This window comes from Bufo gargarizans, chromosome 2 (genome assembly GCF_014858855.1).
Source record: "Bufo gargarizans isolate SCDJY-AF-19 chromosome 2, ASM1485885v1, whole genome shotgun sequence".
NCBI classification, from domain to species: Eukaryota; Metazoa; Chordata; class Amphibia; order Anura; family Bufonidae; genus Bufo; species Bufo gargarizans.
Genome location: NC_058081.1, coordinates 391717739 through 391736253, shown reverse-complemented (window position 1 = coordinate 391736253; position 18515 = coordinate 391717739). Strand labels below are relative to the sequence as shown.

Genomic DNA, 18515 nt, shown 5'->3' with positions numbered 1-18515 from the left:
CTTCCTCCTGCGTCTACATACGTCCGAGCTAAGACAGATTTCGAGGCCCTCTGTGAGCAATCTGGAGTGACTAGACGCACCCTTTCCCGCACATATAGCTTGCTAATATCCCCCCCGGACCAACCTCCCCCCAATTTTGTCTCCCAATGGGAAACTGACTTAGACATAACTCTTTCATTAGAACAGCGGTTGAGATTATACACATGCATTCACAAATCATCTATGGCCAGCAATATTCAGGAAGCGGGCTTCAAACTCATGTCACGTTGGTACAGGGTCCCAACTAGGCTCAACTCCATTTTCCCATCTGCCTCGCCCATGTGCTGGCGTTGTGGCTCTGAGAGGGGTACATTATTACATGTATTCTGGTCTTGTCCCCTTCTCTCGGCTTTCTGGGACTCTGTGTGGGGGATCACATCGAAGTTTTCTACATACGATCTCCCGAAGACGCCGGCCTTTTTCCTGCTCCATCAGTGCGAGATTCCTCTGGCATCCTACAACAAATCTGTGGTAAGACATTTGGTAAACACGGCGAGAGCTTGCGTCCCAGGCCTATGGAGGCAGTCTTCTGCTCCCTCCATATCAATGTGGATCAGTAGAGTCCAGGAGATTATGCGAATGGAGGATCTCACTTCTTCTCTGAGAAAAGATTCTCCAAAACGTGGAGTCATTGGTTAATCTTTTATGATTCGGCTGATTGTAAGGCACTACTGGCACCTGAGTGAGAGTCAAGGTTTGCGAATACTGTCCCCCCCTTTCCTTTACCCCTCCTCCCCTTTCTTCCTCTTCCCTCCCCTGTTTCCCCCTCTCCGTGTCTACATAATGTTTGTATTCAGGTTGCATATTACTGTTCCACAGTCGGTGGTGGTTCTCCCGAGTAGGGTTCTATAAGTTTATGACCTGTCGATTGTCATTTATTTTGCCTATGCTTTGTTACTGAGATGTATTCGCCATCAGTCTCATGGCCTGTCGGGCTTTGAGGTGTTTATTTTTACCTATGCTTTGACGCTGAGATGTATCCTGCATCAGCCTCATTGCTTGTTATGCTTTGCTCTATTGAAAATGGAAAATTTAAATAAAGAATTTACAAAAAAAACTATGCATTTTAATGTATTTTGATATGTATTGTTCCCCTGTGACATGCACAACAGGCCCATTGGGGTGTAGTGTAGCATCGTAGACACTAGAGGGAGATAGGGAGCCCCTAGTATAAATGTTCAGGCCCAGACAGGGAGGGGTTAGGTCATAGTCAGGAGTCTGTGGAGACAGAAGTGAGAAGGCACCAGCCAGAGATATGCTGAGGGCCTCCTCCTGACATGCAGCTAGATAGTCCAGCCTGCCTGCAGTTAATGAGCCTATGTTAGCTCAGAAGAATCAACCCCAGTAGAAGGGATGTGCCTCCTGGGAGAAACCTGCAGTACCCTCCAGCCAAGCAGTGCCAGAGTAACCAGCCAAGATAAGTAAGCTGATAGAAGAACTCTAAAGTGAGTGCAAGGGTCAATACGGGAGGAAGATTAATTGCCAAGGATAAAAGCCAGCATTTAGGTGTTCGGTCCTTGGGATAGAAAGCCAGCCAGGAGTTCAAAAGGAACAGTGTACACTATTTCTGAGGAGAAGGTACAGCCTGGTCTGAGTGTGTTCATTAATATTACCCTCCGAGTAGCTTGCAAGATTATACCTGCCATTATTGAGAATAAGCCTGCTTGTGGAGCATTTGAATGCAAGGGACTGTATGATCACTTTATTGTACAAAGTTGGACTCTTACCAGTAAAACAACGTTTGGTTCACCATACCATCTGTGTACCTCACTTATTGCTACTGGAAAACGGTGTGCCACCGTTACAGGCATTGGCATCACGATCCTTAAAGGGACCTCAAAACACCTGCAACATCCAGGGCACCTTATCCACCATCAGGCCTGGTCCCTACATACAGAGTGTGCCCCAGAAGAACTTTGTGTCAGCCTCTCCTTCACTGCCGCATGCCTGCCCAGGGTTCTCCTACAAACAGTGAGTAACCCTCGATTGCCCATAACCGTGACCTCACATCGCAATACCCTGCAGGTCTGGCGTGCTGCATGTACATAGAGATGTAAGGGTCTCATAGCAAGGATCAAACCAGGCCCCCACACAGGACAGAAGGGTTCCTGCCTAAACCCTTTTCAATGACCCTTGGACCATTTTTCCAAGGCCTCATTTTCTAAAAGTTGTTCCTTTAGAGCAGAGATGGCCAACCTGCGGCCCTCCAAGCTGTTGCAAAACTACTACTCCCGGCATGCCTGGACAGCCTACAGCTAATAAGGCAGAGTTGTAGTTTTGCAACAGCTGGATGGCCGCAGGTTGAGCATCCCTGCTTTAGAGTCCTGAGCAAGTTTTTACCTCCAGTAGAAGAGGAGATAATGACAAACTAAAACTGGGCCCCTCTTGCTCTGGGCCCCATAAAAGTCGCATGATTTGCCGCTATGGTAGTTATGCCCCTGGTGATCACACGAGAACTACCACACGATTGAATGTAGCCAATTGTGTGGTAGAATTAGCAGGAGCAAAATCTCAAATGTACATGAACATGAAGGTGCCTATGGGATCACCATTAGGAGGACAGATGGGAGGAGATGAAGCTCATAAACTGGGTATTTAAACCATTAGGCACTGCAATAAATGTTGATCAAGGAGCTGGCAAAGGGAGGAGTCACCTCCTAATTAGAGCTGTCCAGTACTAAAGGGGTTGTCTCATTGTGACTGATACCCTGTCGACAGGTTACAGGATAAATGATCACTGTTGGTTGACCACCAGAATGGTGGCCCATGCTCCCTATGTGAATGGAGTGGCAGACACATATGCATGTCTGCGGTTTTATCTTTTGCCTGATCAGTCAAAATGACTGAACTGAAGACATCCTGATGCATCCTGAACAAATTGCTCTCCATTCAGAATGCATGGGGATATGCCTGATCAGTTCTTTTCTGGCATTGAGCCCTTTTGACGGAACTCTATGCCGGAAAAGAAAAAACGCTAGTGTCAAAGTACCCTTAATCCATTAGATAGCAGCTCATGTGTAGTCCTTACCTCTTAATTCCTGACAGCTCATAGACACTAATTATACTTAAATTGTTATAATTTTCACAGAGTAAATGTTAAACAGAAAGCAAGAAGGCCTATAGATATACTGAAACTGTGGGCTGTAGAATAAAAACAGTTTTAATTAAAGAGCATTGAAAAAAAATATGATTTATAGCCCAAACTAAGTAAAATGCCATGATTTAAAAAAAAAAAACCTTTAAAGAATTAATATATAAATATTGAAACCTTATTTTCATACAGACACCGCCTTGTCTGTTAATAGTTCAATGCCAAGAGTAAGATGTAATCATACTGAAAACGTGAATGCACATATTGATCTGTAATGCTGTTAGACTTTAATGCTGAGAATACTGGATTGTAGGCAAATTGCTTGCATTTGAAAACATAACATTTTCCAATACAATTTGGCGCTAAGCAGTGATTAAGTGAATATCGTTGCCTGTCTCATTAGTCTGTCTGGGTCAATAGAGTCTTTCTTAAGTACAAACTGCTCTCTAATTTTTCCATTGAAAATATGATCAAATAATGAAAGAATGCAATTATCCTGAGTTTCCTCTTGTATCACTAGTTCGCACATACAGTAAGTGACACAAGTGATACTGGATGATTTAGGGTACTTTCACACTTGTGGCAGAGGATTCCGGCAGGCAGTTACATCACCGGAACTGCCTGCCGGATCCGGAAATCCAGACGTAAATGGATGCATTAAAATACCGGGTCCGTCTCTCCTGTGTTTACCGGATCCGGTATTTTTTTTTCATATTTAAAGGTCTGCGCATGCGCAGATCGAAAAACCGGATCAGTTTTTCCGGAATACTAGGTACCGGATCCGGCATAAATACATTTCAATGGAAATTAATGGCGGATCCGGCATTCCGGCAAGTGTTCAGGATTTTAGGCTGAGGAGAAAACTGCAGCATGCTGCGGTAGCTTGCAGCGTTTTGGTGTCCGTCTGACGAAACTGAGCCAAACTGATCCATTCTGACACACAATGTAAGTCAATGGGGACGGATCCGTTTTCTATGACACAATAGATAACGGATCTGTCCTCCATTGACTTTCAATGGTGTTCAAGACGGATCCGTCTTGGCTATGTTAAAGATAATACAAACTGATCCGTTCTGAACGGATGCAGATGGTTGTATTATCTGAACTGATCAGTCTGTGCAGATCCATGACAGATCCGTACCAAACGCGAGTGTGAAAGTAGCCTAATAGGTTGTATATTGAAGAAAACATAGGATGAGCTATGGAGGTGAAGGAAAGTAAAGAAGGAAGTTGTTTTTCTGTGACCAGCTCTGTTCTAGCGTCTAGCTGGTGAACTTTTCAATTCTACAGTCATGGCCAAAAGTTTTGAGAATTACATAAATATTGGAAAAGTTGCTGCTTAAGTTTTATCTACCCCTGACGAAGCTTCACAAAGCGAAACCCGGGTCGGGTGAATTGATTTGTATACACTGCATGTGATTTTATCCATCTTGTAAGTATAATAAAAACCTTGCAGTTGGAACCTCGTGTGAATGTACTTCACTATTGGTGGCACCTTGATTTCTCATAAGGTTACCTGGAGGAGAGGTGTACTTAAGTGAGCTGATCGCTTACCCATATTCAAGAAATTCCTGTCAGATCTGGAAAAGAGGATTTTTCATCTCTGTCCGGGTGCAGCACTGTCCGTTTAAAGAAAACATGTCTATAGATGTGAACATTGCCCACTTCACTACTGGAATTCGCGATGCACCGAAAGAAAGGCAACGTACCTAAAGCTATTTTATATATTTCATATATATTTTATTTGCATTTGACCAGGTGTGTTGACCTTTCCTGCACAGAACCATAGCAGTCCGTGGTTTTGGGATAGGGTTTAGACAATTTATAAACAACATGTATACCGATGTTACAACCATGATAACCTTAATGGGAAGAACTCACAGGTTTTAGATCTCTTTAGGGGTACAAGGGAGGGATGTCCCCTATACCCGATATTTTTTTTATTTGGACCCGCCCTTGTACCGTCTCAATACCACGCATAGATTCCGTGGGGTAGCAATAGGTTACTGAACTAAGAGCAGCGGTGTTTGCGGACGATGTCTTACTGATGATTTCTGATCCTAAGGACTCACTCGGAAAGCTGCTAGGTGGGCTCCTTATCGGGATACACCATCAATTTGGACAAATAGGAGGCATTACTTCTGAGCGGACCCAAGAGACTGGCCTGGACTAGGGCTTTCCCGTTTTCATGGAAGGATAGGGCCATAACATACTTGGGGGGGGGGGGGTCACTATCCCTAAAAAAAAAAATTCAATTATATAATTAGAATGTGTGATCTTAATTTTCCTCCCTAGAATCCACTCTCTCTCGGTATGGAAACACTTTTCACTCTCTTACGTGGGCAGAATGAATCTCCTTGAAATGACTGAGTTCCCCACGCTACTATACATGCTTAAAGGGATTCGGTCACTTCCCCTAACCCAAAATCGGATTTTAAAGCAGTCATGCAGCACAGCTTACCTTGAATCGGCTGTGCTATTCTATCTTGCAATCCGTCCAGTAGTTTATGAGAAAATCGACTTTTATGATTATGCAAATTAGCCCTGAAGGTGCCCAGAAGGGTGTTTTGTTCCCCTTAGTGTGCCCAGTAACGCCCCTCTTACAGTGCCCAGCCCGCCTTCCTTCAGACTCCCTAACCGCCCACAGCCTCTCATCCCTCCCCATCCCCCTCCCTCATGGCCAAACGAACTCTCGCGCAGGCGCAGTACCCACCGAGGGCTGCGCCAGTGCGCTCTGCAGGAGACTGAGGGCAGGAGCTTCCTCGTCACTGGGCATGCGCCGAGCCCAGTGACGTCTGATGCTCGCTCTTCCCTCAGTCAGGCTCACTACCTTTGCCCCAGCAACCCTCTTTGGGCTTTGGTGGTTACTTTGACACAAATAGGAATGTAGCCCAGGGTGCCAGAAACATTGAGGCAGCGGCGGGCACCATGGCGATCTTACAAGTCTGGCTAAAACCTACAATCCCCCCTTTCAAATTATTCCTGGAAAAAACGTTCAGACATTATTTTTAACCAAAAGGTGTGCTTTTGAACTAATGGTGGTCTGCGGAAGACATTGTTATGGAGGGGATCTGTGGATGACGCACTGTTATGTGGGGTGATCTGTAGATGACACATATAAATAGTGTAAATAGTGAATGACCCCCAATATAGGGGGTGGGGCTCAGCAACTGGTGTTGTAATGGCAGCGGGGCCCGATGCAGTCACTGTATTCGATTACACCGGGCCCCGCTCACTTTAGTATTCATATGTAACGTGTAGGCATGGGAGCTTTGTTAAACTATAGAAATCCTCTGCAGCAGTTGCAAAATCACTACTCACTTGAAACTCCCGTAGCAGGCAGGTCGGCAGGCACCGTATCTGCTTCATTCATAAGGTGGGAGGAGCAGGCGCGTGACGTAGTGAGTGATGTTACGCTGCCGCCCGACCTGCCTGCTACAGGAGTTTCAAGTGAGTAGTGATTTCGCTACTGTTGCAGAGGACTTCTATAGTTTAACAAAGCTCCCATGCCTACACGTTACATATGAATACTACAGTGAGCGGGGCCCAGTGTAATAGAATACAGTGACTGCATATCTGTTGCCACTCCCCAGCACCTCCTCCCTCCCTGCTGATACATCGCCGGCCGCGCCGTGCAGCATCGCGGACTGCGACATATCAGTGTTAAATGGCAGCATTCGCCCCATAAAGACACACTACCATTTTCCCCCCACTTTTGCGTCTTATAGGGCGAAAAATACGGTAATTATCATACCTTGGTCGCATGTTATTTTACAATACATAGTTTTGCTATAACCTTTACTTTCCGTAACCACAGCAGCAAAGAAAAAAATGGAGTACAAACAGTAACCATGGCAATAACTCCCCCCCCCCCCCAAAGTCTCTGTATATAAGGACCCTTCCAACTGCCACCTCAGCTAAGTACCCATTACATATTATATATATACACACACACACACACTGTATAACCTTTTCAACCCATTTAATTGGTCTATTCTCTTCCTTACCATTTTTATCCTTAGTATTATTATTATTATCCTTTATTGCTCTCTCACTATGTGTTCAACTAGATTTTAGGTATTTGATTTTATTTAGTGCCTCATTGTCTGGCTCTATTTACCTCAGCTGCCTCACTTGCTGGAGGCATATTTCTAATTTACGGTCTTTTTCCTTATCATCCGGTCCATTTCTTCTTTGAATTTCTCCCGCTTTTTTGCCCCCTCTCTTCCCCGCCCTTTTCCCTCCATTCCGCTCCGCTCTGCTTACACCACATAAAGACTACCTCCATCTTGCGCTTGTCTTCTTTGGCGCTGAAATCTTGAGAGATTTTATTTCCATCTTCCTGCTTCGGTTTTTCCTCACTATGCCGGGTGCCCGAGATCTCGCTGGGTTTGTAGACGAGATCTCAGACTCCATTTTAGACTCGTCATCGTCAGTTTTTCTTCACCTGTGGTCACAGCAAGCAGCAACTACACCCATTAGGTCCACGTCGGCTCTGTTCTTGTAGGTTCCCCCCTTTTTCCGGCTATTTTCACCCTGTTCTGGCTTGGGGTGACTTAAATCTCCAGAAATTAATAGATTCCATGTCCATCCAGCCCACAGATAGTTATCCTCCCCCTGCATTAGTCATGTAGGATAATCCCCCCCAGGGGCCATGCTTCATCCCCTCCTATAAGAAGTGCTATACCTTCTTCATCAGAAGCTCAGGCCTTGGCTCTACAACAATCCATTTCTAATGCTATTATGACTGCTATGGGATCAATGTCCTCCGTCCTCACCCACTCCATCTCACAAGTATCGATAACCCAGCCGCCTTCGGCTATCCGAGGGTTAAACCCTCCACTATTACCAGCCACATCTGCCTCCAGAAATCAAGTGAATGATGGTTTTGGTCCATCCCATGATAGCGTGCCTAGTTCGCGCAAACTAGCCTGTCTGCGCCAGGCAGAAAAAGCACAGAGTTTGAAATCTGCTCGGACGCAACCCGAGTCTGACCCTGACTCTGATAGAGAGTCCGAGGAGAAGGCACAATTGGAGTCCCTGCACGACTCAGATGAGGATCTGGTAGACATCATTGTGGATCCTACAACAAAAGGGGACCCCCCTTTTGGATTGCCACATACTGGCTCAAATTCTGACCAGACCCTGGTGTCATCTGCATCCCTTATGGACCCGGCGGGTAAACCCTGGTTCGATCCAGACACATTACACCATACTCGATCTTCTGAGTGGCTCCCTGCTCCTCATGTAGCACATTATCTGGATTCTATGGTCCGTAAGCCCCTAAGTAAGGAAGCCTGAAATAAATTACGAGCAGAGTGCCCACGGCCACTAATTCCGAATAAAGTCTGCGAGACCTCTGTGGTCAATCCCAAAAAGGTGCAATTCCTGTCCAAAACAGGTTTTAATACTCGTAGGAGGTTTAGATTCATCCCTGTGGGCCTGTCAGGATAAACTCCTTGACATAATGGGTCCATTGGCAAAAATCTGACCTGGCGGAGTCCGCCAAAGCGGATAACAAACATGTTGACCCTGAGGCACTCAGAGGATGTATACAACGGGCCATCTGTATTGCGGGGAACGTAAATACGTCCCTAGCTATTGAGAGGCGTAAAGCTATACTAATGAAAATTGAGCCCAAACTGGCCAATCTGGCATTGACCGAAACAGGCAAAGACGCCCAAGATCTCCTATTCGTGGATTCTTTCATTTTAAGAGTTAGGAAAATTGGTAGGGGCCTTTACTGCCTTAGACAAGGCTCAATCCTCTATGCGCAGAGTGTTTCTGGGTCATCTTTTCGGACACAAGGTATGGGTCGAGGCTCCTTCACGCACAGTACAACGCTGCAAGACCAAAGACACCAGCCTTCCATTTTCCCTTCCCGAAGCGGGCCGATTCAGAGGTTTCAGATGGAATCCGTGTTCCAAATGACCATATGGTAAGTCCTCAACCTCTTCGGAATTCTTCAGTTGTTTACGTAGGGGGCAGACATCACCTCCGATCCTTGGGTGCTAGCCACAGTCCGGGTTTCCATATAGACCTTACAGACACCCCCCTAAACCTGCCCCCTCCGCACCCGATGATACTGTCCGAGACAACATGTTCTCTTATAGACACAGAACTTGCGGCACTGTACAAGAAGGGAGCAGCAGAACGGACCTCCCATTCCCACATGGGAGTTATCAGCAACATTTTCTTGATACAAAAGAAAGGGGGTCAGATGCATCCGGTGATCAATCTCCTCCAAGACATGCTTCTTCCAGGACACTGGATGGGAAAATTGGATCTCAAGGATGCGTACCTGACGGTCCCAGTAGCACCCGCCTCCAGAGATCTACTCCAGTTCAGGTAGAACGATCATGTCTGGCGTTTCACATGCCTGCCATTCGGTCTCTCTTCCGCCCTGTGGTGTTTCACCAAGCTTATGCGCCCAGTAGTGGTGTGGCTTCGCAGCCTGGGAGTGCGATTAATCATTTATCTGGACGACATCCTCTTCATGGCCCATAATCCTCCCGACCTTCAGGAGCATTTAGAGATGTCCATGACGCTCCTTCCAGCCTCGGGTTGATCATCAACAGAGAGAAATCCTGTCTAACTCCTTCCACATCCATAGAGTTCCTGGGGTTTACCATAGATTCAACCATACAGACTCTCAGTCTTCCTCAGATGAAAGTTTGTGCTATTCGCAAGGAGATGCACCACACACTTGCTCTTCCTCAGATATCCCTGCGGCATCTGGCGCAAGTAATAGGCCTGTTAGCTTCTTCTATTCAGGCGATTTTTCCGGCACCTTTGCAACGCCTCAAGATCGCCCATATCCAAGGGGTCCCTGGGACATCGTGGGAGTTTCAGGAACAACTAGCATTCCTTTTAGAGTGTGCATGGGCCCCCGGTACCAGACGGGCCTATCGGGCAGCCTGGGAAACTTGGTCTCGTTGGTGCTTCGTTTGGAATCTGGATCCCGTTGAGGTACCCGTGACATCCGTGTTACAATTCCTTACATCCCTATAAAGAGGAGGGCAAGGCTTATTGCACTATAAATCTATACAGATCGGCTATATCTTCCAGTCATCATGGTTTCAACGGCTGCCCGGCATCCTCTCGTGTGCCACTTACTCAAGGGCTCTTGGCTTTCCCGTCCGCCAAGGCCTCATTTTTCCAAGTCATGGGATGTATCGTCTGTCCTCAATTTTCTATCCACCTGGCCGACAAATTCAGAGTTGCCACTCCGCCAATTATCGACAAAGTTAGTAACATTGTTTTGCTTAATTTCTTGCAAAAGAGTCTCGGATGTTCGCGCATTGGACCACGACGCCCATTCTTTTACCCTAGATGGGGTTACTTTCAACATTTCCCGTCGGACAAAGACCAACATTCAGTCAGTCTTCTATGCCAGTCTACTTTCTTCACCACAACTTTGTCCGGGCACCTGCTTACAGGAATAGGAATCTCAAACGTCGAACTTATGCTCCTTGGGTTCCCCTCAATTGTTTATTTCACTCCGCCGACCTTTTGCCCCGGTTACCAGTGTTACGCTTTCACGGTGGGTTAAATGGATCCCTTTCCCTTCCGGGTATTAAACACGTCCATTTTGACCGCACACTTGGTCCGCAGTGCGGCGGCCACGTCCATGACAGTGTCCGTGGACCGATTGGAAGAGGTCATGAAATTGGCAGATTGGTCCCATCTCTCTACCTTTCGGGAATTCTACTTTCGACCGGCGCCTCATGCTTTCTCCTATGTTGTTGCTCGACTTTAAACTTGCAATAGGAGCCTCTGTGTCTTGATATAAAATTGCATGATTTTTCCTATTTTATGACAGTCATGATTTTATTAAATACACGGAGGAGTGTATTGCCCCACCATACACCCTCCCATAATGTGTTTATTCCATTAGTATTTATTAAAAGTACTAGATATTGTCTGTTTACAGAATTGCATGCTGATATGGTATTACATTACTGCGGTTTCGGACATTATTACACAATGCCTGTTTTTTCTATTTTTTCTCCATAGGTTGAAGATTATCATCTACAAGGAGCATAATCCTGATGCTGTGCAACAGTTGAAGTTTAACCGGTTCAAGTTGCAACAGTTTGTTTTTTTCGTCCTGTGGGTGTCAGTACCACAAACAAAAAGAGGAAGGTCCCTTATATACAGAGACTGGGGAGGGGTTATTGCCATGGTTACTGTTTGTACTTCATTTTTTTCTTTGCTGCTGTGGTAGTTCAGTAATGAAAGGGTTATAGCAATACTCGCCTCCGTGTCTTTCATAAAATCATGACTTTACGCCCTAAAAATAGGAAAATTCTGAAATTTTCACCACTTAAGGGGGGGGGGGGGGGAATTCCTTCCTGACTCCAATCAGAATAACTGCCTGGATCAACTCTCTAGTAGCTATAGCCTGTAATATTATTACACTCCAGAAATACATCCAGGACCCTCTTGAACTCTTTAGTGAACTCACCATTACCACCTCCTCAGGCAGAGAGTTCCATAGTCTCACTGCTCTTACCGTAAAGAATCCTCTTCTATGTACAAACCTTCTTCCCTCCATAGGCAAATGATGTCCCCTTGTCAGTCAATGGGTTAAATATATGATGGGAGTAATCTCTGTATTGCCCCCTGATTTAATTTTTTTTATACATAGTTATTATATCTCCCCTCAGTCTTTTTCTAAAGTGAATAACCCTAATTTTGATAATCTTTCAGGGTACTGTAGTCCCCCCCATTCAAGTTATTACTTTAGTTGCCCTCCTCTGAACCCTCTTCAACTCTGCTATGTCTGCCTTGTTCACAAGAGCCCAGAACTGTACACAGTACTCCATGTGTGGTCTGTCTAGCAATTTGTAAAGTGGTAAGACTATGTTCTCATCACGGACATCTATGCCCCTTTTGATGCAACCCATTATGTTATTGGCCTTGGCAGCATCTGCCTGACACTGTTTTTTACAGCTTAGTTTGCTGTTCACTAAAATTTCTAGGTCCTTTTCCATGTCAGTGTTACCCAGTGTTTTACCATTTAGTATGTTTGGGTGACTTTCATTATTCCTTCCTATGTGCATAACTCAGTGTTAAACCTCATCTGCCACTTCTCTGCCCCAGCCTCCAATCTATCCAGATCCATCTGTAGCAGTATACAGTCCGTGTCAATTACTTTACACAGTTTAGCGTCATCTGCAAAAATTGTTATTTTACTGTGCAAGCCTTCTGCGGGATCATTAATATATTGAAGAGAATATGTATAATAACAAGCACAAAGAATAAAAAAAGGAAAAGGTTTTAATACAAATTTAAATTTTACTACAAAAGAAAGTGTTGCATTCAGCATGCATCTTGATCCCGGCCTCTTTCAGGTTTAAGTATTGGCATTAGGGGTTGGGGCACAGACAAAAGCTAAACAGTCTTTCTGGAGCTATTGCTTTTCAAGAGTCATTTGGAAGACCAAATAATTTTACAGTGCCAGCTTCACGACTACTGTCATATTTGCCATCCTTATCGTCACAGGCAAATGCCAAAAGATATCTCTTAGGATGCCAGGCCACAGTGAATGTAGGCGATTCACATTGAACTTCACATAACTTCTCACCTAAAAATAAAAAAATAATACAGAATAAATCTAGCAATAAGATACAGGTTTATTTGTCACCATCTACAATACACACTTAAAAAAAGAGTTGTCCACTTTCAGGAGGCTCAGGGGATCCGCCTGCAATAAAGTAGTGATCATCACTTTACATGGCAGATCCTGAACTCCTGACTAGGATTTTTTTTTACAGCGGTGATGTCATGACGAGAACACTCAACTGCTGCAGCCAATTACTGACCTCCAGTCAGGCCAGTGACTGGCTGTAGAGGTGACATGTTGTCAACATGTTGTTACTGCTACAGCCAAATAAAAACAGATCCCGGCTGGGAGAAGAGGAGTGATGGCACGTAATCTGACAAGTAATAATCACTTCATTATTGCAGTCGAATCCTATGCGTCGTCTGGTTTCCTCCTAAAACTGGACAACCAATTCAAATGTGTCCCTCCAGGCGTGGAGAGATACAACTACATGCTGGGCCTGGCAATTATACGATGCCCAGAAGGTATTATGCGCAATCCCTACTAATTAGGCTAGGACCGGAGCACAGTACTCACTGGGCAGAGTACAGGTCCCTTGGTTGCTCAGCATGCAATCACCTGATGTAAAGATAGGCCAGGAGACTTCAAAAGAATACGGGAAGTACGCAACCACTGAAACCTAAATTTCACTACAAACTTTGCATAAATCAACAGTACAGATGAATATTACAAGAAACTTTGTAATGTACATTACCAGAAAAAATACCTTCTCCCATTTTCTGCTCTGAAGGGTTTATTCAACAATTAAAAAATAAATTATCTGGAGTCATGCATACCATTAATTTTAGCTGTAACAATGCAAAAACTACTAAGCGCCTGATTTGCTTTATTCACATTACTTAGATGACTTCTCTCTTCCCATTCTGTGGGTTTATTTGACTTTTGGCATAGATGGATTTGTGTGGACTGACTCTGCAGCAACCTTTATATCCTCTTTTAGAATATCGACTGGTGCTATATTTATGTCTATGTATTTGTTTATAGTCAATAAAGCTGAGTTTTGATTAACCCCTTCTATCCTGGGCCAGTTTTCACCCTCCTGCCCAGGCAATTTTTTTTAAAATCTGACACGTGTCAGTTTATGTGGTAATAGCTTTGGAACACTTATTTATCCAAGCCATTCTGAGGTTGTGAGTGCATTTTGGGAACCAGGAGATAAGCTTCCAGTTTTATTAGTACTATTTTGGGGTACATATGATTTTTAATTGCTCTATATTACATTTTCTGTGAGGCAAGGTAACACAAAAAAAAAAAAAAATTCCCATTTTGGTATAGTTTTTACAACATTCATCTGACAGTGTAGATCATGTGCTATTTTTATAGAGCAGGTTATTACAGACACAATGATATCAAATAGGTCTACTTTGTTTTAGTTTTACATAAAGTATTTAAAAAAAAATAAAAAAAAATGATGTGTCTATTTTCTGAACACCTTTTTTTATTTTTCTGCAGGGGCTAGTTTTTTGCAGGAAGAGTTAACGTTTTTATTGGTACCATTTTTGGGTACATTATTACACTTTATGTGGCAAGGTGACCAAACAATAGGTTGTTTTGGCACAGTTTTTATTTATTTAATTTTACAGCGTTCACCTGAGGGGTTAGGTCATGTGACTTTTATAGAGCAGATCATTACGGACGTGGCAATACTTAATATGTATACTTTTTCTTATTTAAGTTTTACACAATAGCATTTCTGAAACCTCTACAACCATCTGAAAAAAAGATGTTTTAGTGTCTCCATAGTCTGAGAGCCATAGCTTTTTTATTTTTTGAACAATTGCCTTAGGTAGGGTCTTTTTTGTGGGATGAGGGGTTTGATTGGTACTCTTTTGGGGGCATATTACTTTTTTTTTTGATTGCTTGGTGTTGCACTTTGACTTTTTTGGCACCGTTTTAATTTAATTTTTTTTACAGTGCTCACCTGAGGGGTTAGGTCATGTGATATTTTTATAGCGCTGGTTGTTACGGATGCCAAGATACCTAAATGTATACTTTATTTCACTTTAACACAATATTTAAAACAAAAAATAAAATAAAAATAAGATGTTTTAATGTCTCCATGTTCTAAGAGCTATGAAGTTGTTGTTTTTTTTGCGATTTTCTTATGTAGGGGCTCATTTTTTGCAGGATGAGGTGACTGTTTTATTGGTACCATTTTGTGGGACATACGCCTTTTTGATCACTTGGTGTTGCACTTTGTTATTTTTCCAACAGTTTTTATTTTTTATGGCGTTTATCGGACCGTGTGGATGATCATGTGATATATTTATAGAGCCGGTCACTATGGACACAGTGATACCTAATGTGTGTTTTTTCCCCGCTCTATTTTTTTAAAGTTATAAAATCAGGGGAAAGGGGTGTTTTTTCTTTTTATTTGAACAATTTTTTTTTAACACTTTTTTTTATTTCTGTCCTATTCTGGGACTTCAACTTTTTAGTGTGATCCCATCTGCAATGCATTAGAATACATCTGTATTGTAATGCATTGCCCGTTAGTGTATTACTCAGTGTAATACACTAACAGGTTCCCTAGGAGACCCAGCCTTGGCCCCCGTAGAAGGCAGGTCCTGATGCCGTGCAAGGCATTGGGCAGCATGTGCATGGCATCGGGCTGCCTTGTGACCAAATCAGGTCCCTGCCACAGCAGCGCGGGGACCCGATGGGCTCCCTCACCTGCTGCATGCACCTTGTATGCCGCAGTCAGCGCTGACCACTGCACAGAAGGGGTCAATCCGCCGGCATTGGCTTTTACAGTTATGCCGGCTGATACAGCAGGTGCTGCTGGGTCTCTGCAGTGATCGGGCACGCACCACTCCAGTGCCAACCATGACGCACTATTACATGGAGGTATTTTTGTATTGGAGGGTATTCAATGTAGTAGATTTACTTCCACTTCATATAAAGTGGTGTATCCCGGTTAGTATATTAGGTGTTCCCAATGTTGGGAAGGAATTCTGAGCACGGACAGCTTTATGGCAGACACAAGCTGATGATTTATTTGGCGGCAATGGATTACCCAGGGAGGATGTTGAATGTCGACAGACAAGAGAATTGAAGAATAATTTGAAGACATTTCATCGCCAAGTGAGGAGCTGGTGGATTAAGGCATCTTTAGAAAACTCTCTTACACAAAATCTCAACTATCGGGGACTGAGGGTTTAGATCTTCCCATCATATGCTAGTCAGGAGGACATTTGCAATATATGTTCAAGATCATTGATTCAACTTATCATTGATTGAAACATGAAGATGTTCAGTGGCTTAGAAAAGGACATCAAGAGCGACACAGAAAAACTGACAGCAATAATGTTAGCAGTTGAAAAAGAACAATGGGATAGAGAAATCAATGATCTCTATAACCTATGCGAAAAACCGATTAAAACTGTGAAGACTAAAAAGTTTGAGGAATGCACAAGATTTTGAAAATAATCAAGTGTATAAGTGGTGTTCCATGGGGAATGAGATTAGGTCAAGATCAAACTCTGTCTTCTAGTCTCTCAATGGGAGGGGAATCTACCACCTCTACTCGATCATACGCGAGATATCCATCTAAAAAGGCAACTGAGAGACAGGATCCCAAACGGAGGGCTGACAGACAACAGGACAATCAATCGCTCAAGGCAAATCAACCTCTCCAATAAGGAGTTTTCCAACTCTCAAATGGAAGTATTGAGCCACAGACTTAACTTTGCTTCCTGTGGCCATTTTGATTCTTTTTCAGCTATAAAAGATGTGTACCCATTTGCCAGGAAACTAACTTAAGAAAATTTTCCAAAAAGGAGAATTTTTTTAATACTTTACCGACCCCTGAAGAAAGAGAAGCAGCAACTATCCTGATTGATTTTAGGGAACCTACCTCCTTTTGTAGTATCCATTACTTCCTGTTCTTCCAATAATTCACTCATACCTAAATCTACATGTTTTCCATCCCTTAACACATATCCAAATATTTATGCATTTGTTCAATTGGTTTCAAGGGAGTTTCAAAAAAAATTCTAAGCACCAATAAGAGGTTTACCCATACATCTGCTCAGAGAAAAGCGATTCTATAGTTGAAAAATAGGAGATATTATTTTTAAACCCGCCGATAAAAGGGCAGAAACGTAGTACCTTGGCCCAAAAAAAACTATATAAGGAGGTTTATAGACAACTTAAGGATCCTTCATGCTATATGTGGTTAACGTACAACCCTGGATAAGGATTTAAGAAAGACCTAAATTAGGATTGTGTTGAGAGCTCAGGAAAGGGGGGACAATTACTGAGTAGGAAGCTAACAGCTTAATCCCTGAACATCCGAAAGTGGCAAGTCTCTATATGCTTCCAAAAATTCATAAACATGCTGCCTTGTCCATCTGGACGTCCAATTGTTTAAAAAATAGGAAGTTTGTGTGAACCCGCCTGTAAACTAATTGACTTTGAGTTAAACCCTTTGGTGGAACAGTTGCCTTTTTTTAAAAGGACACAACATATCTTACAACCATCTGAACGGCTTACAACTTAAACCGGATATGTGGATAGCAACTTGTGATGTGGAGTCACTGTACACAAGTAGCAGACAAAGATGGGATTGAAACAGTGAGATTCTTTCGGACATCGTCAGACAGACATCGAGGAACTAATGGGTGAGTTTATTTAAATAGAATTGATTGAATTTGTGCTCACCCACAATTATTTTTCGTTTAAGGATGTGTTCTACCTACAGCTTCAGGGAACAGCGATGTGGGCGGCCTGTGCGCCTTCCTTCGCCAGTCTGTTCCTGGGGCTGTGGGAGAGGACAATTTTCCTTACTGACTTTATGCCATCAGTTAGTGAGGTCCAGATGTGGGCCGGCTATACAGATGATGTGTTCATCATATGGCAGGGCTCACAGGCTGGATTCGGCCAATTTATTGATTTACTAAATAAGAACGATTAAAACATCAAACTGACTCATAGGGTGGAGAGAACAAATCTAGAATTCCTGGATATCAAAATCCTTGTTGATGAAGGAGGAAGAGTGACAACGGATCTTTTCAGGAAAGAGACATCCACAAATGCGCTGCTTCATGCAGAATCCTGCCATCCAAGGAATATTATCTACAATATACCATACAGTCAATTTCTGAGATTGAAACAGATGAGAATTCAGAGAAACAATCTGGTGATCTTGTATACAGATTTCAGGAGAGGGGTACCCGAATAAAAAAAAAAATAATTATAATGCAAGGATACGAAAGGGCAAAATAAATTGAGAGATGACCTAAGATTCAAATAAAAGGCGACCTAGAGAACATGATAAAGTGCGATTATATACACGTATAATCCACAATGGAAAAAGACTGGACTGGCGCTGACAAAATATTGGGAAGTGCTATGCTTGGATCCAATTTTGGAAAAAGCACTTCCAGTGGTTTTATCCATCACATACAGGAAATCTAGGAACCTAACGGACATCTTGGTCAAAAGTCACCACCCAGGTGAACAGCCAAAGATATCTGGATCAAAGGGTCCAAAGTGGGGGTGTTCGCCTTGCGGGAAATGTGTGGCTTTCATAAATGTGGATAGGGCTTCTCTTTTTTTTACCCTGCAAAAGGTATTAAAAGGGGAAAAAGAAGAAAATTATCTAACTAAATTGAAATCTATCCCCAGACACTTTAAAGATTTCCATGATTGTGATAGCTCCTGTTTCCGAGTAAAGGGCATTGATTGAGTATTCATTTCCTTAAGAGGGGGAAATTGGAAGAAACTACTCGCCCAGAAAGAGGCGAGATGGATTTA

The 18515-nt window shown here is 43.3% G+C and overlaps 1 protein-coding gene across 1 annotated transcript in view; it reads right to left on the bottom strand.

The window, feature by feature from the left end:
- Window positions 1-12394: 12394 nt before the first annotated feature.
- The window catches only part of THOC3 (THO complex 3), a 40314-nt gene continuing 34193 nt past the window's right edge, over window positions 12395-18515 (bottom strand). The window contains exon 6 of the mRNA XM_044277767.1: window positions 12395-12719. Coding sequence (XP_044133702.1) covers window positions 12556-12719 — 164 coding nt within the window. The 3' untranslated portion in view covers window positions 12395-12555. The remainder of the gene's footprint in view (window positions 12720-18515) is intronic.